At 36.0% G+C, this 22,891-nt stretch overlaps 4 protein-coding genes across 5 annotated transcripts in view; 3 read left to right on the top strand and 1 right to left on the bottom strand.

The window, feature by feature from the left end:
- Positions 1–16,524, top strand: part of LOC101900196 (uncharacterized) — a 102,673-nt gene extending 86,149 nt beyond the window's left edge. For both annotated transcript variants that reach the window (XM_059122054.1, XM_059122055.1), the window contains exons 6-9: positions 12,426–12,623; positions 13,317–13,797; positions 15,688–15,853; positions 15,909–16,524. In XM_059122054.1, coding sequence (XP_058978037.1) covers positions 12,426–12,623; positions 13,317–13,797; positions 15,688–15,853; positions 15,909–16,379 — 1,316 coding nt within the window. In that variant the 3' untranslated portion in view covers positions 16,380–16,524. The remainder of the gene's footprint in view (positions 1–12,425; positions 12,624–13,316; positions 13,798–15,687; positions 15,854–15,908) is intronic.
- The window catches only part of LOC101900024 (mucin-17), a 167,913-nt gene extending 150,062 nt beyond the window's left edge, over positions 1–17,851 (bottom strand). Inside the window, exon 1 of the mRNA XM_059122052.1 lies at positions 17,433–17,851. Within this exon, the coding sequence (XP_058978035.1) occupies positions 17,433–17,628 (196 nt within the window). The 5' untranslated portion in view covers positions 17,629–17,851. The remainder of the gene's footprint in view (positions 1–17,432) is intronic.
- Positions 17,852–17,888: 37 nt separating this feature from the next.
- On the top strand, positions 17,889–20,384 carry LOC101889563 (U3 small nucleolar RNA-associated protein 6 homolog). Its single transcript, XM_005192146.4, has 3 exons — positions 17,889–18,557; positions 18,668–19,882; positions 20,055–20,384. Exons 1-3 carry the CDS (start codon positions 18,162–18,164, stop codon positions 20,271–20,273), a joined length of 1,830 nt encoding a protein of 609 aa, XP_005192203.2. The 5' UTR covers positions 17,889–18,161; the 3' UTR covers positions 20,274–20,384.
- An 810-nt stretch (positions 20,385–21,194) lies between these two features.
- Positions 21,195–22,784, top strand: LOC101890645 (zinc finger protein 41). The gene is made up of 2 exons (XM_005179666.4): positions 21,195–21,918; positions 21,993–22,784. Exons 1-2 carry the CDS (start codon positions 21,490–21,492, stop codon positions 22,782–22,784), a joined length of 1,221 nt encoding a protein of 406 aa, XP_005179723.2. The 5' UTR covers positions 21,195–21,489.
- The last annotated feature ends 107 nt before the right edge of the window (positions 22,785–22,891 follow it).

The raw sequence follows: 22,891 nt of genomic DNA on the forward strand, positions 1-22,891 counted from the left end.
ACATTTTGACCATTTCATTTACAATTATTACAATAAATTTCACTTATACGAAGAGATAATATCGTCGTTTATTAGACTCATGTATTTGGGAGGTTAATCGTTCCCTTAAAATAATACCTTTGGGTTTAAACAAAAATTAAAAGTCGATCAAATCGAATATATAAAAATCGATTGCAAAAAGGCAACTCTGGGATTTTTACCGCAGACAGAAACGGGTATAGGTGCCCCTACTTACGATTTAGGATCTCTACACCTTCGATTCTAAATTGTTGCGAGTTTGTTATACCACTGATTATAATTCCACAAAATAGAGTTCACAATAGTTACTTATTTTTTTAATTTTTTTTTTAAATTGTGAACACTTTTGGGCTTGATTACTCTATTTGGGCGCCAATGTGTTTTGTTTGAGACATGTTACGAAAATATGTTTATTTCAATGCCAGTTTTTTCTTTCTTTCTTAATTTAAATTTTCCCAGTTAGATTCCAATATGATTTCTATTCCAAATTTAGAAAAACGGAGATTAAAACAATTTTAAATTTTCTCATTTGAAAAAAATTTTTTTGCAGATTTTTCGTTGAAAAAAAAAAATATTTCTAATTAGAATGTGCTTTATTTTTGCAAGAAAAAAAGCTAATTTATTTCCTTAATTTTATAAATTCCAAATCCTTTGCAATATTTTTCCTTTGTAAATATTATTTAGCCTCACTTGTCGTTCTCTTTTCCATAACCCAGTCTATAAAAACTCCTAACATTGTCCAGTGTCTTCTTTATTTTGTCTTAAAAAAAAATCCCGTATTTCCTTTCTCACAACCTAATCCTAGTGTTTATTTAGTACAAAAACTTTATTATTTACGTATATATATATACATATTTGTGTAATATTTTTAATTATTATTTTATTATTTTAATCATAAGTTAAACTACAGATATTTTATATGTTCTGTAATAAAATGAGAAATAAAAAATATACAATAATTTTTAAGCTTAACCCTACCATGTTGTTGTTGTTTTATGTTTAAATGTGTGTATCTTGTCTTTTGTCCTGTATTTTATTTGTCTGCGTCCAAAAAAAATGCAATTTGTTTTGACTGTACAGCACTACCTGCTAAATAAATGCACCAAACTGTAACCCAGCTGCTTAAGTAAGTATTTTTTAAGTAATAACCCTTTAATAAAAATATATAATATATATTCAAACTTATTATAACAAATTTAAAAAGTATTAATATAAACAGTATTTTTCTATCTGAGAACAAAATTCCATTTAACTAAGAAAATCGCGAAATTGACATCACTACATGTCATATCAGAAATAACGGTTATTTGTTGTGTGATCAAATAGTTCTAATTTCGATATGGCAACTCTACAAGCACATTGCAATGATCTTTGACATAGTCTCAGGGGAAAAGAGAGAGAGAGAGAAAATGAAAAACAATCTGGTAACGAAACAATTCACAATTATTTGACATAAAATGTTGCCAATATCGCGATTTTTTTAGGCAAATGGCTCCCAATGTGGTAAAAAGTGTTGTCCATGCAATGTAATGCCTACACAGGGTGTGATGTGAAAAACTGCAATCAACTTTAGACTGCTGTCATTTCTTAGCCACTCGTCCGACAGCTATTAAAATTATTGCAGTGACAGCTTATTATATTGTTTACAAGCGTACAAAAGCATTTTGGTGGGAATTTACCAGAAAAAAAGTTATTCGTGATGCAATTCAAGTGAGATAGTGTGATTTCTTTGTATTTGGCTGGAAAAACACAAGTGGCTATCGTTTGAACACTCCAGCATTTAAATGTGAATAAATCTTTTGTGTTTCGAACCATCGCTCGTTAACATGATACTCGTAGCGTAGCCCGACGTCAACGGAAGAAAACAGCAACATCAGCAGAAATTTCTCGAAAAGTAAAGAAGCCACTTGATCGAAACCCTCGACGCAGTGGCCGACGAGCTGAAATGGCTCCTGAGCTAAACATATCGAAACAATATTCCATTCGGTAAATATTGAAAAATGAGCTCGGGGTAAGCCATTGATATTCCAAAAAGTGCAAGAACTTACACCGCAACAGAAAAAAATAGACTCAAAAGAGCTAAAGTGGTGAACTGAATTTAGGTTTCTCCGATGAGAAAACATTCGTTATCCAGCAGTTTGAAAACCAACAAAATGATCTTGTTTACTTGCCAAAGAAGTCAGCTGAAAATGTGCACCTTCGGTTGGCCACCAGAACCCAAGGGCAGATTATGGTGATGATGTGGGCCGCCATAACAGCTCATGGTTACTCTCCGCTCGTATTAATCAATCGTTGCATCAGAATAAATGTCGAATGTTATTGCGAAAATATTCTGGAGGGTGTACTAAAGCATTGAGCACGCAAACATTTTGTCCGCAGACCTTGGATATCCCAACAGCACCCAGCACGCGCCCCCAAGAATTGTTACAAAATGAGGTTCCTCACTTCATTTCCAGCGCACATTGGCCACCAAAATCTCCGGATACCAATCCGTTGGACTATTGTGTCTGGAGTATCTTGGAAAGCAAGGTTGGCACTAAAAAATACCAAAGTGTCGAACACCACAAGCAAGCTCTTCGCCGGAAATGGGCCAAAATACCGCAGAGCAACATTCGGGCAGCGTGTGACGGTTTCATGGGCCGTATGAAGGCAATAATTTGTGCCAAAGGTGACCAATTCGAAAAATCTAAATTTATTCTAAAATTTGATGTTTGATATACACCGGAATTCTTTCAAATTTCGTATTTGAAGTTCATAATGAGTACTACAGCGTGTGACGCAAAATTGTCAGTACAGGTCCAGATCTTCGTGTAGCCTCCATATAACGGTATTTTTAAGCTTTTAACAGAAATTTTAACGAATTTAATTTTTTTAATTTTTCAAATTCGTTGCAAATGGCGGAGGGTTTTCAAAGTTCAGCCCGGCCGAACTTATTTCTTTTTTTACGTTTTAGCTCTACTTTCATAATCTACTGAGTTTTACCTTTACTTAGTTTTTCTTTTTTAACAGCTTCATCAGCTGTTCTTCTTGGATAGTAACATGGTAGAAGAATATAGTTAGACGCGTCGACACAGCTGCTGGGACAAAGAACTTTCAAACCAATTTTGGAATTGAACATGTTGAATGAAAAATTATTTAAATTTGTATAAATTGTTGAAAAACGCAAATTATAATAGCCTCCGAATGACGTAGTATAAGAAAACATATAAAAATCTACTTATATTTGAAAAAACATTTAAAATTTTTTGACATATCAATGCTCCCCAGCGTTGATGCCTGTATTCTTCTGCCATGGATAGTAATAACATGGCAATAGTAATGCTATTTTAGCGTTTTTTTTTACTTGACTTATTTTTGATTTATATCAAAATCTGCTGATTCTTTGAAATATATAAACGTCATTCCATTCTTCTCAAGGCTCGTTTATTTTTTTCCCCAATTAAACCCCTGGCGTGATTTTTATCATTAGCTGATAATTTCGAAAGTAGCCTATTGGTGGCCATAAAAAAATATATGACTTCCCTCCCGATTGATTCATTTATTTTATTTCTGTACAAAGTTCTTATCTAAGAGTCGTTGGTATTTATATGCCAACAAAGGGGGCAAATCCCCTTGACCTTTGTTGTATTTCCAATCGCCGGTAATAATAGCTTATGAAATTAGTCAAGCTGTCTGCCATATTAAAAAAAAAAGATAACTACAGTTTACATTGGACTTTAAAACATACGATGATGATAAATGCTTGTTTAACTTACGTGGTAGAATATTAAAGAGAAACGTCATCAATTTAAAAATGATCGAATGTTTACTGCAATATTAAGTTGTTCTATAAATTGATTGATTATTAACAATATTTAGTTGTTCTACAACATATGATATCGATTTTAAAACACAATCTGGCAGAACATCTACTTGAAATAATTTAATTAAAAAAAAAAACAATTTTAGAACATTACGTTTCAGAAAAAGAAATCGCATGAATTCAATTCCAATTATGACCTTATTTTAACAAATTTCAAAAATTCTTTGTATAAAATTGATGATGACGTCATTTTTATTGTTTTATTTTTCTGACACATTTTGTTCATATTATTAAATCTCATTTTTCAATTTAAAAACCAAAGTCCAACCGGAATTGCAAAAAAATTGGTTTATCGCCAGACATGGGTTCCCATTGTGACTAATTTACAAAACACAAAAAAAATAATAAAATGAAACAAGTAAAAAAACATTAAGTTCGGCCGGGCCAAACTTTTAATACCCTCCACCCTAGGGTAAAAGAACATTAGAAGAAATGTGGCAAAAAACATTAAAATGCCGAATATCGGGAGGTACCGTTATATAGGGGCTACACCAACACGTGCTTCTATAATTACAATGTTTCGCCACACGAACTAGGACCCATTATGACCCACAAATACCAACTTTTACACAAATCAGTGAAAAAATGTGGCATAAATCATCAATATACCGAATATCGGGAGGAACCGTTATATGGGGACTATACCAGAACGTGGACCTATACATGCAATGTTTTGCCACACGCTCAGGGACCCGTTGTGACCTACAAATACCAATTTTCAGACAAATCCGTGAAAAAATGTGGCATAAATCATCAAAATACCGAATATCGGTAGGTACCGTTATATGGGGGCTATACCAAAACGTGGACCGATATATCTCATTTTCAATACCAACCATCCTAGGGACAATACACACACTTGTGCCAAATTTCAAAGGTCTACGTCAAATAATGTGGGCTCTATCGTGATTTCAACAGACAGACAGACGGACAGACAGACAGACAGACGGACAGACAGACAGACAGACGGACATCGCTAAATCGTCTTAGAATTTTATGCTGATTATGAATATATATACTTTATGGGGTCTACGACGAATATTTAGAGGTGTTACAAACGGAATGACAAAGTTAATATACCCTCCTACCCATGGTGGAGGGTATAAAAATAACTTCTTCTGATGTGACGACCTTCCCGTCTGGAGTCTACTCTTTGATAAGAATTACATTTGAATTATTTTTTTGTGTTCACAAACAAATAAAGAAATATAGAATTGAAAACCCAAAACTATTTTCATTCCATCCTCTGTAATGGAAACTTTCTCAGCAACAATTTAGTGTTTTTCTCCTCATCAAAAATACAATGATTCAGATGAACAATCAATTGATACGATATGGTAACAGCTGTTTTTTCGTAAACAAAAAAAGCTCTCCACAAATCATTTCATTATGTCTCTCTCTCTCTCTCTCGCATGCCTGCATGCATGCCCATTGCATGAGACTCTCATGATGAGTTGTAGGGTTACCAAATGTAGAGATTGTGAAATAGGGAACATTTTTGTTAGGAAAATTTTATTCATGGGAATAATTTGAAAAAATTGAATAATTCTCAGAACCAAATATAAGGTGATAAAGAAAAATGGTTGTTTGACGAAGGACAAATGTTGGTTTGATATTATTTTGATAAGAAAACAAGTAAAAATACTTTAAGTTCATTGTTGTTATTTTTTGGACAATGATTATTTCTATGGTTTGAATGTTTTAGCTTTTTGGCCTTAGGTTTCATATACAAATTAAAACAAAATTATTTTATTTTGTATTTTATTCCCGACGTTTCGTCGCTGTTTTGGCGACTTCTTCTGGAGAATTCGTAATATAATTTTTAAGACGAGTTTACATAGAACATATAATAAACTACACTACTTAAAAATTAATATCACAGTTTTTTTACTTTATTTCCACTCCATAGCACGTACTTATGTTGTCAGTATCTTCTTTTTTTTAGTCGGACCAAATTTTGCAGTTTTCAAAAAAAAAAAAATAATAATAATAATAAAATCCGTTAAAAATTGTTAAAATCTTAGAAATATGTATGAAATATGAATGTAGCTCTTATATTAGGGTCTATACGACGACGTGTACCTGCATAGTTAACTTTTATCATAAGCCATTACAATATTCAAATGGAAAACTTGAAAAAAAATCGGTGAATAATGTCGCTAAAATCATCAAAATCCCGAATATCGGGAGGTACCGTCAAAAGAGGACTATACGAAGACCTGTACCTGCATAGACAATTTTCTGTCACAGACTGTAGTTTCCATTACGAACTCTAAATACGTAATTTGAAACAATTCCGTTAAATAATGACGCTAAAATCATCAAAATACCGAATTTTGGTAGGTTCCGTTATATGGGGGCTATACGAAGACGTGGACCTGCACAGACAATTTTCTGTCATAGGCTGTAGTATCCATTACGAATCTTAAATACCAAATTTGAAACAATTCCGGTGAATAATGTCGCTAAATTCATCAAAATAGCCAATATCGGGATGTACTGTTATAAGGGGGCTATACGAAAACGTGGATCTGCACAGAAAATTTTCTGTCATAGGCTGTAGTATCCATTTCGAACTGCAAATACCAAAGTTGAAACAATTCCGGTGAATAATGTCGCTAAAATCATCAAAATACCGAATATCGGGAGGTACCGTTGTATGGGGGCTATACGAAGACGTGGACCTGCACAGACAATTTTCTGTGAAAGGCTGTGGTATCCATTACGAACATCAAATACCAAATTTGAAACGATTCCAGTGAATAATATTGCTAAAATCATCAAAATGCCGAATATCTGGAGATATCGTTATATGGGGGCTACACGAAGATGTGGACCTGTACAGATAATTTGCTTTCATAGGCTGTAGTATCCATTACGAACTTCCAACTACCAGATTTGAAACAATTCCGGTGAATAATGTCGCGAAAATCATCAAAATACCGAATATCGGGAGGTACCGTTATAAGGGGGGCTATACGAAGACGTGGATCTGCACAGAAAATCTTCTGTCATAGGTATTACGAACTTTCAACTACCAGATTTGAAACAATTCCGATGAATAATGTCGCGAAAATCATCAAAATACCGAATAGAAAGGACCTATAATGTCCGAAGCAGTATAGTCCTTGAGTAAAATCCTTGAGTTCCTATATTATTTTTCATAGAACAGAGGTTCAATTCTTGTTCTATGAATGAAATGACAACTTAAAAGGGATACAAATTTAAAATGAAAAAAAATTCTCATTATATGTTTTCGTAGAACCACAACCCAGCCCTGGGAACAAGCCCTGTATATTGTCGGCAAACAAGTACGCCTAACAACTAAGTTTGCTGTTAAGTTTAAGAAAATCAAATCGATACTAAGTTTGTTATCCAAAATAGTCTTCTTCTCCAAGCTTATATAGGCATTACCAAGAATTGAGCCTTGACCCTTTTTTTATTGATTATTCCCTCACCCGTATGGCTACAGAGGGTATATATCATTTGATACAACCAAAACGTGCTTCATCGAATTGACGATTTTAGACACTGGATCTCTTCAGATCAAACCAGTTTCAGGACGTTCGGAGTCGATCTAGCGATGTCCGTTCGTCTGGCTGACTGGTGCGCACGATGACTCTCAAAGGGAGTATTAGATTTCGTCCAAACTTGGTACATCGCAATATTATTATCAAACTTAGATCGAGTTCGGAGATGGGCAATATCAGTCCACTCCTTCTGGTACCTCCTGAAGGGAAAATTTAATTATTCAAAGAAAAATTGTTTATATTTTATTTAAAAGACAAGTGTTTTGCAAACGTTTCGAGGTTTTCAAAAAACATATATACAGGGTTGCCCATATTCGACGGAACTTTGGGCCCATTCCAATCGACGAGGCTTGTCCAGCTTGTCGAGGCTTGTACAGCTGGCAACATTCTTTGCGTCAATTGAATTTTGTACGGGAACAAATGCAAATCAATGCGAATAATCCGTTGTAAAGTGGACCGAGCCATGCCCAACTGCCGAGAACGGCGTTTTTGGGATGTTCTTGGGGACCTCTCAACACTGGCTCGTACGGCAGCGATATTCTCGGCCGATCGCCTTGGTCGACTTTTATATCGCCTCTTCGGATTAGAAAGAGCCTTACCAGTCGAAAATTTTTGGTATAAACGCTTAATGGTGTTCTTAGAAGGCGCACTTCTCACATTTTTTAATGTTTTAAAAGCACTTTCAGTTTTCACAATTGACGTCTTCTGTTGAATGTAAATTTCAACTATTTCAGAGCGCTCGCGTGGCGTGTATTGGTTCATGGTAAAAATCTGCTTGGACTGACGCTTCAAACGCGGTATGTCATTAAGCGATGTGACATCTCTGTCAAAAGTTATGGCGTTGCCAGATGGGTCCGTCGAATATGGGCAACCCTACTGCACAGAAAGAGAAAGGATAATCCGATTTAGCTCGAACTTTGCAAATTCTAAAATTTACATCAGTTATCAGTCTGGAACAAAAGTGGACAATATCGGTCCACTCCATCAAATACCTCCCCCACAAAGAGTGAACATTTTGAATAATTATAGCTCCTATAAAATGTGATTTATGAGTCCAATTGTGTTCAAAATTATCACAATATTTATATTAACCCAAGGTCTGGTGTGAATATGAAACATATCGGTCCACTCCTTCGGGTACCTCCCTCACAAAGGGTCAAAATTTTGAATAACCAAAACGATTATAAAGTCCGAAATAAGCATCCGGTTCTCTTCATATTTAACAAATCCCATTAGTTCTACACAACACAAGATCTGCTGTAAAGTTGGGATATATCAATCCACTCCTTCTGGTATCTCCCCCACAAAGGGTCAAAAATTTTAAAAGTTCATGAAGCTCTTAAAACGCTGAATTAACATCTGATTCCATTCAGACTTGGTACATCTCAATTTTAAAAAACAAAAAAATTTGTTAAATCTGTAAATAATTCTTTTTTTATAAACGTCCAAATACATTTCATGGGTTGAGTCCAACCAAATTTGCTGCCAATTTTCGTTTAATTTCCGATTCGTTCGTCTATAACACCAATTTTCATTAATCTGTATCACTAATTTCAATCAACAAGTAGCGCAACATTCCCCACTATCATCCAATAAAAACACACAAATTCACTGTATTACGGCAACCCTATGCCCACTAAAACCTATGACAACAAAATCGTATGTTTCTCATAGCTTCCATCCTTTCGTAATATGGTGGCACACAATGAATGCAAACGAAAAAGAAAACATAGCAACAACTTAACAGCAAGTCCTTTGAGTCACACAGCAATAGAGGATTTTTTCACAATATTTTGCGCTTTTTATTAAAAACAATAATTTTTACCTTTTTTTAATATTTCGCCACAGATTTCGTTCCCTTTCAATGATTTTTGCAATAAAAAACACACACAAATAGCACCAAAACAAAAACTAAATAATTTCACACTATTGCCGTATTATACATCTCTATTTGTATCGTTGTTGTTATATTTCGTTGGCAATTAAAACAAGGCAATGTAATTATCAACTTTGTATTTCACAATAATTAACACTTTATTTTTTTAATAGAGATTTCGTTGTTATTTTTTTTTAATAAATTTCTTTATTCACACTTTTCAAGACATTTCACATTTGTCGGGCAATAAGATTCTTTTCTTACTAAACACCGGGAGAGAGCAAGAGATTCCTTTTCACTTAACTTGTCTAATATCACAACAACGACGACGACGACATACGTCTATTGAATATATTTTCTTTCATTCTTATTTGACATTTTGTTTTTGCCATGAAATTCGCATTTTTCTGGGGGCTTTTTGCATCGACTGTTTTCTTTTTGTTGTGTGCGCCACAAATGATGGTAGTTGTTATTGTAAACAGTCGGCGTTGTGGCGATGATACAACCACGAATCGAACGGTCAATGTGAAGCATTCACAATGGTAAGAGCGAAAGTACCGTGTATTCACAATTGAAATGGGGTAGTTTATTGTTTACATTTTTTTTCAATCACAATTTATACGGAATAATGAAGAAAGAGAAATAAAGTGAGTTGCCAGATTGTTTACATTTGGCAAGCAAAAAATGAGCATATATATAAAACATGTGCACTATTCCTTTTTAAAATAGGCGTAAAATAGATTAATGCATTATTTAAAGTATTGCACATTTATTGGTCACTTTTTTATTAGAGGTAATTCGTGCCCAAAAATTAATTTTCAAGGCAAAGAATGAATTAAACTACTATCTGATTAGGGATTCATAAGTCGACTTTGGATTGGTATAATGAACGTACCAATAAATAAATATGATTTATTACTGATCAAAATATGTTTAAAATAGATTAATGATTATTTTAAAACATTGAACATTTACTGGTGACTACGTTTTACAATTTCTTAGACGTAATTCTTGCCAAAAAAAGTGGATTTTGAAAGCAAACAATGAACTAAACCGCTGCAAAGACAGCCACTACCAGATTAAAGATTTATAAGTCGACTTTAAATTGGTACAGAGGACTGAATTTATGGATTGTAAAGTTAGAATTACTATCAAAACAAATGCTACAAGTGGTTTTGTTTGACTTATTTAAATAAATAATAGAAAAATGCTAAAAATGAATGGAAGGTGAAGATTTCTTAAATTATCTATTTTCACACAAAATATACAAAGTGAGATGAAAAAACTGCAACAAAACTTCAGACTGCTGTCATTTCTAAGCCATTCGTCCGACAGCTGTTAAAATTATTCCAGTGCCAGCTTATTCTATTGTTTACAAGCGAAGAAAAGCATTTTGGTGAGCATTTTCCAGAAAAAAAGTTATTCGTAATGGAATTCAAGGGTGATAGTGTGATTTCGTTTATTTGGCTGAAAAACCACAAGTTTCTATCGTTAGAGCACGCCAGCCTTTAAATGCGAATAAATCTTTTGAGTCTCGTACCATCGCTCGTTACCGTGATACTGGTAGCGTAGCCCGACGTCAAGGAAGTGGACGGAAGAAAACAGCAACATAAGCTGAAATAGTAAAGAAGCGATCTGATCGAAACCCGCATCGCAGTGGCCGACAAGCTGAAATGGATCGTGAGCTGAACATATCGCAATATTCCATTCAGCTCGGGATAAAGCCATTGAAATTCCAAAGAGTGCAAGAACTTACACCGCAACAGGAAGAAAAAAGACTCAAAAGAACTAAAGAGTTGCTTCGCTTGGCCGAAAGTGGTGAACTGCCGAATTTAGTTTTCTCCGATGAGAAAACATTCGTTGTCCAGCAGTTTGTAAACAAATAAAATGATCGTGTTTACTTGCCAAAAAAGGTCAGCTGAAAATGTGCACCTTCGGTTGGCCAGCAGAACAGAACTCAAGCGTCGGCCATGGTGATGGTGTGGGCCGCCATAACAGCCGATGGTCGCTCTCCGCTCGTATTAATCGACCGTGGCATCAGAATAAATGCCGAATCGCGAAAATATTATGGAGTGTATATTAAAGCCTTGGGCACGCAAACATTATGGCCGCAGACCTCGGACATTCCAACAGGACTCAGCACCATCGCACTCAGCACACGCCACTCAAGAATGATTACAAAAGGGAGGTTCCTCGCTTCATTTCCAGTGCACAATGGCCACCAAAATCCCCGGATTATCAATCCATTGGACTATTGTATCTGGAGTATTTTGGAAAGCAAGGTTGGCACTAAAAAAATACCAAAGTTTCGATCATCTCAAGCAAGCGCTTCACCGGGAATGGGCCAAAATACCGCAGAGCAACCTTCGGGCAGAGTGTGATGGTTTCATTGGCCCTTTTGAAGGCCATAATTCGTGCCAAAGGTGACCAATTCGAATAAATCTAAATTTATTTTAAAATTTGATGCTATTTCAGACATTTTTTGCTTTCATTCAATAAAATTTAAAAAAAAATGTAAAAATTATGGCGTTTAACATTGTTGCAGCTTTTTTTTATGTCACCCTGTGTGTAGGAATTTCGTCTGGACTGGGGAGCTATTAAGCGAATTTAGACTATATGAAACTTAATCACATATTGGTATTTTAACAAAAAAAATCGACTTTTGAAAGTCTTCAAAATTCGACTGTAAGATTTACCAAAGAATTAGCTTTCTTTCCGTTAAATAATGCCTAAAAAAAATTATCTTTCACTCTCCTCTCTTTCTCATATTTAACTTTTTTTGCTCTCAGATAATATGGCAAGTATTTACTTAGAAAAAAGAAAAGCCTTGCCAGATTATTTAAAACTTAATCATATTTTGATATTTTAACAAAGAAATCGACTTTTGAATGTCGTGAAAAATCGACTGTTCGATTTACCAAAGAATTTTTTTCTTTCCATTAGATAATGTCTAAAAGAGTTTATCTCTCACTCTCCACTCTTTCTCATATTTAACTTTTTTTGCTTTCAGATAATATGGCAAGTCTTTCCATACAAAAAAGAAAATTCTTGCCATATAATTTAAAACTTCAATTATCTTGCTTCTATAAATCACTTTAATTATTTTTTCTTCGTTTCCTTGTTTTTCTCCTCCTCACAGATATTAATTTGAAAAAATTGGTAAAATTTAAAATTCCATTTATGACAACACCCGAAGATGACAATCGCCTGGATGCCTTTGTACCGTTGACGAAGCTACGCAAAGCCACCGTATATAAATTGAAAATTATACCCGAAGATTTGAATGCCGAATACACAGTGTTTATACGAGGCGAACGTAAGGCCGACACATTTTTGGGTAAGTACTGGGCACTTTCACGATTCTCGGATTACTAATGGGGCAATTTAATCATTCATGTACACACAAAATAAAATCTAAATATTTTTTCTACACTCATTGATTTTTCGAACATAGCGATGATAGCGTTCAAAAATATGATGATGATAACATTAATTCACCTTTGAGAAGCTTTAGATAGATCATCATCGTTTTTTTTTTTTTTTTTTTTTTTTTGGTTATGAAACAAAGCTGTGTTTTAATGCATTTGTTTTGAATTTTATTTGATTTTAAATAATAATAATACTAAAAAATATTGTTTGAAAGCTATTTTGTTATTAGCAAGTTCTAGATAAGTTTGATTAGTTCATAAAATAGGAAGCAAAAATGCTGGCAGGCCAAGAGATAAGGGATTTGGGTATGTGGGTATGTGGGTCAGTTTTTAAAATAGAAAAAAATATTTGGAAAATATATAAACACACTTATTTAATTCTACGTCATAAAATTGAGATTATAATTTAACATTTCGATTGCATTTTCGATGCTACTCAAATTACTTTGGTTTTATTATTTGTTTATTTGAAGAGATATATTTTGAGTAAGCTCGATAAAATTGAAAAATATTTTTCTACTTATTTTCAAAACATTAAGTATTATTTCAAAAATAATATCATATCTTCGTTTCTCTTCTGTATTTTTTCATTCCCTTTTCAGACGATGTCATCAAACACTTTGAAACCTATTTCTATGAAGGTCATACCCTATACCCGGCACGTTTGCGCAATGCGAAAATCCAAAGCATTACATCAGGCCTAACCATCTCCAAAATGCCAATGACCCATAGCAATTTACGCTTTCCCGATGACAAGACAGCAACGAATTCAAATGAACCAAAATCTCAAGTTGAAACATTTTCAGCGACAGAAATTCATCGCAATACGCAGGAAGTGCTGCCGAAAAATTCTAGCACAGATGCTGTACCAGCCCAAAATACAATGTTAAATCCTCGTAGCACCAATGTTTTGCAGCGGACAAATACTAAAATTGAAATGGGTATTCACTCGCAAGTGCTGATATCGGCCGGCATGATGGGCCAGTTGTATTTTGAAGTTACAAATACCGGTTGCGATAGTATTCTATATAGCATACAGGTGGTCGATGAGAAACGTTATCTGATGCGTTTGGCACCGCAGAGGTAAGTTGGAATGTAATTGTAAACAGGAGGATATAATCATAAAAAGGTATAGGGAAGATAGAGATTCATAGAAGACTCTATATTTTAACAAAATTAAATGGATCATCAATAGGTTGCTAGGGAATTGAGGCAATATTTATAATTACAACGTAGTGAGGAGAAACCGGACCAGAAGTGGAGATGGGAGATTGGCTTTCCTGTTACACCATTTTCTTTAATACAGTCCTATCTCACCTGAGCTAGTCTAGAGTGACCCTGCCAACTGGAACTGCCAATGTAGAGCTGTTTTGTGTACATATCCCTCTATATGGTATCTGTAAACCGGGTTATTTACCAGGCAATAACAATAACCGTCTGGGAATCTAGGGAATTTCAATGCCCACCATGAGCTGTGGCATTCCGTCCTAGGTAAATCAGGGCAGATTGATTACCCCACCCGAATAAGAAGAGAATATCACAGTTAGCCAGACTTTAAAATAGTACCACCTGATGTGACAAATGACGACTTGGTATCGCGTCATTTCTCTTAGATCAGGACATCTCCTTTTCATCGTCTCAATCAGCATATCTCCGATTTAAAAACCTACAAACGCCGCGCGTTTTTTCGCCATGGAAAGACTCACTGGCCAGAATACCGAGTGTTCAACAAACTGCTTCATATAACTGCCCAACCCTTCTGATGTTCGGATGGCAGAAAGGATTTTCCGATACATTTTCATGCTCTGGAACCCTGGTGAAAAGGATGATATCGCCTCAGTCACGTTTAATGACGTAACGGTGTCTGATATAAAGAAGCTCGCTGGTTACTTTAACCAGCTATTTGTCGAACAAACCAAGAGCGATAGAGCTAAGCGAACATAACTATTAGATATCTTTACACCGAAATGCTAAGTCATCCAAAGCGTTGGCCCCGAAGAGAATCTCAATGGCGGTATTAAAAAACCCCTGATAAAAGTCCACAACCTTTTACCCTTGCGCTGGGTGGTCGCGCTACTGAAGGATGCCAGCAAAAACTAATCATACAGAATGACTTCGCTTTTGTCGCAGTAGCGAAAACTTTCGAAGTCTTAACTTCAACCCAGCATTAAGAGGAGCTTCCAGTCACCAACATGGATTCCGAAGAAGACCTAGTTGACCGCTTATTAGGCAATAGGTCGCTCTGTGGTTTGCTACATTCGAATACAAACTTACATCAGCATAACCACATGCTAGGAATCATCGAAACTATCATATGGTGGATAAAATTCCCAAACCAGGCTTATCAGGAAGGACCTAATGTTCTAGGCAGGGAGAACCAATGCTATAAGAGATAGTCTCGGAATAAGAAGCCTATCAGGCAACAAGTAGCAGTCAAAGATGCTATTAACAACTACAGTAGGAATGTCATCCTTGGAGTCCACTCCATTCATTGCAGCCGAAGATCGTGGGCTGCCTACAAACCAGGATAGCTTTGTTTTAAGTTGTTTCAATTGTTTGCCATCTCACTCCGCTGCATCCCATTTTAATTGCCATGCCAAACCTAACTAACTCACTCCTGAAGATCTTTGGCTATAGACTTTGAAGGCAGCAGAATTCTTGAATTTAGACCTAGAACCAGACTAACTGAAATCAACACGTAACAGCAACACATCAAAAATCTAAAACTGAAATCAACTTTAGTTTGAAAAGTTAAAATCTTAATCCATTTGAAACGAAAGACCGACTTTTTTGTTTTGAGGCAAAACTAAGAAACAAAGAAAAGCTGTATCCCTAAGGTTCGCTCAAATTCCGCATTCTTGACTTTAGTGTTCCTTCTTTTCTATTTAAACCAATATTTCAATAACACTCCAAACAAGTGAAGAATATTTCCAAAGCGCTTCATAATAAAATTTTGTATATTATCCTTTTCAGTATTTTCCTGCAAGCTGGGCAAATGGCAACAGTTACGGTGACAGTATTGGCTCCACAAGGCACCGAAGCTGGCACAGTGGATCACATTACATTCTCAACAACGGGTGTGGGTCAAACCACATCCCTGTCATTGAATCTTAAGGTTGTTACAGCAGCGGATATACAGGTAAGGAACAAATTAAAGTATAAGAATTTTTCAAATTCAAAAATTTCTCTTACAGGACAACACCGCTCCTGCTCTCTCATGGAACTTTGGCAGCCGCTGCGATGGTATCTCTACTTCAGATGCCACGGAGTGTTCCACGCGTTTTTGGAGTTTATATGTTACGGCACAGGATTGGCAGACGGGTGTTATGCGCCTGCAATCGAATCCCAATGGAGGTTTAATGTACACCAATTCCTATACCATTGGTAGCAGTGAACCGTTGAAGGCCACATACATAGCCAACTGTTGTGAACCCAAAGTTAGCCTGGTGGTTTATGATGTTGTGGGTAATCAGAAGTCCTACAGCATTGATGTGAGAGATGTTGTTCTGAATGAGGCAGCCATTGCTGCCATAGCATTGGGTGTAATTTTGCTGTTGATTTTATTGATCTTAATTATATGGGGTATTGTGTGGTGTTGTCGTCGCCGTAAGGTGGTATTGGATATGCCCACTTATCGCTCACATTCCACACGCAGTATGGAATAGGAGGAGGACACAATTTTAATTTTACATCACCAATTTTTATAATGAAAAAATCCCTTATTATAGGTTAAGCTTGAAGATTTTTTTGAAAATAAGTGCCAAATTTGAATTAAGTTTTGAAATAAAGATATCTTCTAGAAAACTCACACAAAACGTTTGTATTATTTATAGGCCATGGGAACACTGCCTATTGTGGAAATTCCTTCAACACTTTCCCAATTTCAAAGTAAGTTTTCTGAGCAGTTTCTTCGTCCTTTTCTTGATTACAAGTTCAGAAGTCCTGCTAAAAAAAATATGTTTTGAACCAATTACAATACCAATTTTAACTGGACAAAAATATACCATACCAGATTAACTCTCGTAGTTAAACACTTTAAAAAAGGATATAAAGCACATATTAAGAAAAAAAATATGCCCCTTTCCTCCTTGGAACATGAGTGGGAACACCTCAGCAACCATTCGCCAAAATTTCATGTAAAAATCTGCATTATTAAAGATTTTAGAGTGGTTTTATATCAAAAAGTTACTTTTACACCCAGTTAATAAAGGAAACCTTTTAACTGAGCAGAATTGATCACATTTTCCCGCCCTTTCAAATTGACTCTCTGTACTCACTCTCATTTATTGGGCCTTTCAGTAATCGAACAGCATTAGGCAAGAATTTGCAAAAATTGTTTGCAAAATCTTGCTTTATCAAACTTAGCTTATATTTTTCCTATCAAATCTCCTTCTCTCGTCTCTATTGTGAATGACAACATTTGACCGCTAAAAATCTTAGTTTCCCATTGACAAACAAATGTTTATGTCTGTCATTTACCCCCTCTCAACAACACGAATGGGTGACCCTGTACTTGTATTAACTATTGCCTGACATTTCTCTGATAAGATTAGATGAAAACGAAAAAGGAAAACATAAAATTATGGTCATGTAGAAACTCCAACGTTCAACAGGTTGTCAGTGAGTATACACATAACTCTCGTAAGCTTAAAACAAAAACAACACAATGAAAATAGGGACATCATGAAGAAAGGTTGACATCCTGCACCTCCACTTACCTCTTCCTAATAATGCTGAGGGTGTGACCGATGGCGGTGGCACTGGTGCATGGACAATTGGTGGAGCAGCCGGCAACAATTGAGGCTTATTGGGAAAATCATCAAATGTTAGACCTGTAACAGAAGCACTTAACAGAGGATTTTTAATTGGAGTTGCGCCCGAGCGCTGCTGTTGTGGTTTCGAAGAATCACTCATTATTTACACCGAAGGAGGATTGTGGAATGCACTCTAATAAAATGGGTATTCACGAAAACACACAGATACAGACAGAAAGAGAGACACACACGTACTCGATAAATGCACTTTTGTTACAACGCACAGGAGTGCAAAGAGAATTGCTTGTGAGAAGTTACGGAAATTTTTACACGCCGTTTGATTGCGATTTTTGATAAAAACAAATTTTCTTCGACCCGTAGGAAACTTTACACATCAGCAAAATCAAAGAAAAAACAAAACACTAAAGAAGGAATGTCAAAGTGGCAAACAGCTGTTGAAACAGTGAATGGAGATGCCACATCAACAAAATAAACCAATAAATGCCGACAAATGTCACAGTTATTGTGATTGAGTTTCTAAATGATAAGGGAAGAGAGTGCCCAGTCAAAGAGAAACAGAGAGTCCCCGCATAAAAAAACGTGCTACTTTTATTTGTTTACAACAGAACTGAATTAAATACTAGAAGTAAGGAAAGAAATTCTTAGAATTATTTATAAAATCCTCCACACATCATGGCCGAAGTCCTCAAAGAGATCCAAGAACGAGATCTGCCAGAATATGAGTCAATTCAGGCCAGTGGCATTTGCTCCAGCGATGAGCTACGCAAATTAATGGTGGAACGTGAACGCTACGAAAAGAAATTAATCCAAAGTAAAAAAAGCATCATAAATTACATTGAATACATTCAATTCGAGAAAAATACGCATAAATGGGTAACGGAGAAGGAGAATCAACTGCATTGTTCCCTTCCCGATGTCAAGCGTTCAATAATTCAACGTATCATCAAACTCTATCGCAATGGCACGCAACAGTTTCCACAGGAGGAACGTCTGTGGAAAAGTTTCATACAATTCAGCAAGAAATCGAATCCAGGACAGGTTTCTGGTATTTATGAGAAAATGTTGGGGGTAAGTAGTGTGTATACAAAAGGCATAAATTAATCTCTATATATTTTTTTAATGTTCAACTTTTTACAAAAAAGAAATAACTCCAATACTTTCGTCTTCTCCCTTTCCAGTACCATGGCGACAAGGACACCGTGTGGTGTGATTATGGTCTGTGGGCCTATGAATTTACCCATCAGCTAAAGCAAGTCACCGAAATCTTCTTTCGCGCCCTAAAACGCCACCCCGCCTCAGAAGTTATTAATTTGGCATTCTTCGACATACTCATCAAGGAAACGGCACGCATTACCGATGTCAGCAATGCCATTGATCTTATGGAACGACAGCTAGGTTTGGAAAGAGCCGTTGTCCTCTATCGTAATACCAAAACGAAAATAAAAAACGTCGCCTATTATCTAAAACTACTGGAGAGATGTGAAGAGCCCAGCTACATAAATTGTACGGTGCTTTTGCAAAAGGAAATAGTTGAGGATCTAATGAAGAATTTCTTTGCCGAGCCAATGGTGTGGGATTTTTTGGCTCAGCGGGAATTGAGGGGCTACAATATGATCGATTTACAGGAGGTCACCGTACAACAGGTTGCCGAATTACAGGAAAGACAAATGGAAACGGATGAAGTCAATATACCTCATGAGAGTATCTGGAAGAGTCGCAGTCTTAAGCTACGTATTGAGCTGTGTTTTAAGGTCTATGAAAAGGCCGTTGTTGCCCTGCCCACCGAGGCCATGTGGTCGTATTTCATAAATGCCATGTTGGATCTGAATCATGACATAAAATCGGAGGGAGATGTGAAACGTCATTGTCTGGCCAAGGCCTTTAACATGGGTCACAAGTCCCAGCTAATGAGCATAGTACACTATCAAGCCCTAGTGGAAATGTTACTCAAGTCTCCCAATGGCCTGCAGCAAGTAGAAATCATACTTCAAGAAGCATTGGAGTGCAAAAAATCTGAAGCCAACAAAATCTATGAGCTATGGATGCAGGTGTACAGTAAAACCGGTAATCAATCAAAATTCTATGAAATCTTTTGTCGGGCCAACAATGAATTGGGTGTCACAAAATGCATAGATCTGTGGCATTTGGCCATAAAATTCTACGAGGCCTACAGTGAGGAGCATGGCAAAAAGTTAATGGTTATTCTTCAAGAGGCAGCAAAACAAATTCATCCTGAATTTGCTACATTCCGTGCATATTATTTGGAGTATACAATGCGTAATGAATCGCTGGCGAAAGCCCGGGAGTTGTATGATGAAATGTGCCAAATGCCACCGCCATGTTTGGACTTGCACAAGAAAATGATTGAAATTGAATTGCAGGCCAAGACAAAGGTAGGAAATTACAACATTTACTGTATCTTCTACGATGCTGTTGAATGAAAATTCCACAAATTCCATGGGTGTTTTTTCTGTCGAAATAATTTTCTTTTGGCATTGTAAAATCGCCTATTATTTTCCATTTAAAAATTTTAATTGAATTTTCCTCTCTTTTTTCTTGTTCTAGTCAACACCCACCTCCCGTCTACGTTTGTGCTATGAAAACGCCGTCCATTACTTTGGCAAAACGAACACAGATGTCTGGATAGATTTACTTAAATTCGAACGTGACATGGGTGATTTAAAACTGGTGTCTGTCATCTATGATAGAGCAAAATCTACCTTGGACCCCGAACTGGTAGATTCATTTATAGCTGAATATTCTCTCTTGAAAGTTTTAGAATGACATAGCAATTATGCTCGTAGATTTTTTGTTTCTTTTATAATCTGACTAGATTACTTAGTATTTATTTAATGTAAATAAATTTAATATTTTTTTCCTAAGAAAAAAAAACAACGAAAAATTGAAAGCCTTGGTAAAATGGGCAATGAAAAGTCAACTATAAAAGTACTTTCGTGCCATAGCACGATTAATTTAAAATATCATAGCATCTGCAGTTCTGAGGGATGTATCGGAGAGGTGGATCTTCCAAAAATGTGTAATGGAGTGATCCACACTGGACATTTGGACACAACGCGATTTAAATCGGAATGCATTGTTTGCCGATATTTGCAAGTATCTTTACTGGTTGTCGCCGAAGAATTAAGTCATATGGTTCTATAGATTGTGATTAAGACTTAGCTTTTGCTCCTTTCTATTAATCCATACGTAGAACTATAGATTGTAGAAGATCTATACCTATCGGAAGTTTCCCACAATGCCCCATGTGGAAAGTTTTCCTAGCTTGAGCTTCATCTGCCTGGAATGTGCAATATAAATTAACCATCTGATTGTCTTTTAGTTATTCACGAAAGTAACGCGAATTACATTGTGTAGTTACTTCCGTTACGTGCACCATGCGTTTATTGACACCCTACATAATGCCTAACATCGGTGACAAAAAACAATAAAAATGGCAAAGAATCACTATATTTATATATATTTTAAGAAAATTAATAAGCTTTTATTAAAAAACAATTAATATTAATTTTAACTTTTATTTCTAAATAGTTTATGTTTGCAACGTTACGTTCATTTTTCTCTCTCGCATCATTCCTATAACGTACAACTACTTCTCCCCCATGCAAAGAGAACAACAGCTGTTTTGACAAATCTCAATTTATTGCAAAAATTAAGGACTGTCATATATTCGACAGCCGTCAGAAGCGCTGTCAGCAACTGTTTAGGCCGGGAGCAAGCCTTTAATCGATTTCGTACATGTTTCTATACATATATAACTTTAACATGTCTCTTTTGCAAGTAGCATCGCACAATACATACGTGTTAGAATAAGACAATAATAATTCTAAATTAAGCAAATCATTCTCTGTACATATCTTGTTATCGAAATGAAATTAGTCTCAATAAATCGATTACTTACTTAATTACTTAAGGACTGTTCTCCGGCAACAAAACACAAATTGTGCAAAAAAGCCCGCAGAAATTTAAAATCTTCCGCGATATGCAAAAAATCAACAATAAACAAGATCTGCAATCTCTCTGCCGTGCCTGCATGCATGAGCTGCGCAAACAAGAGATGAAAAATAACCTGCATAATATGGACATTAAGATACGCCAATGGTTGGAAGATGAAACGTTAACAAATCCTCTGGCAGATGACAATTATCCCGAGCATGTCTGCAATTCATGCTGCAGTAAATTGAAGAAATTTTTGGAGTTCTATCAGATGTGTAAACGATCATTGAAAATGTTTGAGGAGATGTTGGCAAGGGAGGCTATGTTAACTGACATGTCTCCCAATGTTATGGCGGAAAAGCCAGCCGAATCAAGTGTTAAACATGAATGGCTGGAATTTGATTTTGTTGCCTTGCCCAAGTCGTCGCCAAGAGAGGAGCTTAAAATTGAGCTGGATAAAAGGAAGGAAGATGAGGTAATTTGGGCTACCATGTTATCTTGATGAGGACTGAAATCAAATTCCTAACCTATTTTCCTTTTGTTCTGCAGTTCCCTGCCACCCCCAAAAAGGAAGACTCACTTGATCTGTACGATATACCAACAAATGATGAGGATAAGAATATACAAACATCTGATGATTCGGACTACAGTGATCACTTTAACAAAGGAGAAGAAGAAATGAGTAGTAATTCAGAAAACGAGACCTCATCTCCGGCAAAGAAACCATCCAAATCAAAAACCCGGAAAAAGACGCCGCGAAAAACTAAAGAAAAACCCGAAGAACCCACTCACCATGTCTGTGAAGAATGTGGCAAAGTATACAGATCCCTTATGAAACTCGTTGAACATCAGTATACTCACAAACCTCTCGAGGAGTATCCCTTTCATTGTGATGAACCAAATTGCGGGAAAGCATTCCGGACCAGTTGTGGTTTTCAAGACCACAAACTGCGACATGCGGGTATTAAAAAATTCCACTGCCATTTGTGTGACATGAAGAAAACCTCAAAAAAGGAGCTGGACATTCATATCAACTATCATACGAAAGAAAAGAAATATGAATGTCCAAAATGTTCCATGGTCTTTTACAGTGCCAATGATTTGCGTACCCATGATAAGGTGGTGCATTTGAAGATACGTCGTTTTACCTGCTCCTTTTGTAATCATCAATTTGCCAAAAAGTACGCCTTGAGAAATCATGAAATGCGTCATACCGGCGAGAGACCTTACACCTGTAAGGAGTGTGGCAAGGGGTTTATACAACTGGTGTCGCTGAGGACTCATATGAAATCACATGGGGTAGGGAAAATGGAAGAGAATGCCGTGGCGGAAAATGTGTAAATTGTGATGGCCACTTTTTGAGAGCCATTAAGGATGGTTGTTAAATTTTTCGAAAGAAGATGACATTTCTTAAAAATTAGGTGGTAACAATATGGAACTGGAAGAGT

The sequence above is a fragment of the Musca domestica genome, unplaced genomic scaffold (assembly GCF_030504385.1).
Source record: "Musca domestica strain aabys unplaced genomic scaffold, Musca_domestica.polishedcontigs.V.1.1 2, whole genome shotgun sequence".
NCBI lineage: Eukaryota > Metazoa > Arthropoda > Insecta > Diptera > Muscidae > Musca > Musca domestica.

What these genes read in the sequence shown, in the direction of transcription:
- LOC101890645 (XM_005179666.4), top strand. Translation starts at nt 21,490, where the DNA reads ATGCAAAAAATCAACAATAAACAAGATCTGCAATCTCTCTGCCGTGCC. An exon ending in ATAAAAGGAAGGAAGATGAG is followed by an intron (nt 21,919 to 21,992) that starts GTAATTTGGGCT and finishes TTTGTTCTGCAG; the next exon opens with TTCCCTGCCACCCCCAAAAA.
- LOC101889563 (XM_005192146.4), top strand. Translation starts at nt 18,162, where the DNA reads ATGGCCGAAGTCCTCAAAGAGATCCAAGAACGAGATCTGCCAGAATAT. An exon ending in TTTATGAGAAAATGTTGGGG is followed by an intron (nt 18,558 to 18,667) that starts GTAAGTAGTGTG and finishes CTCCCTTTCCAG; the next exon opens with TACCATGGCGACAAGGACAC. An exon ending in AATTGCAGGCCAAGACAAAG is followed by an intron (nt 19,883 to 20,054) that starts GTAGGAAATTAC and finishes TTCTTGTTCTAG; the next exon opens with TCAACACCCACCTCCCGTCT.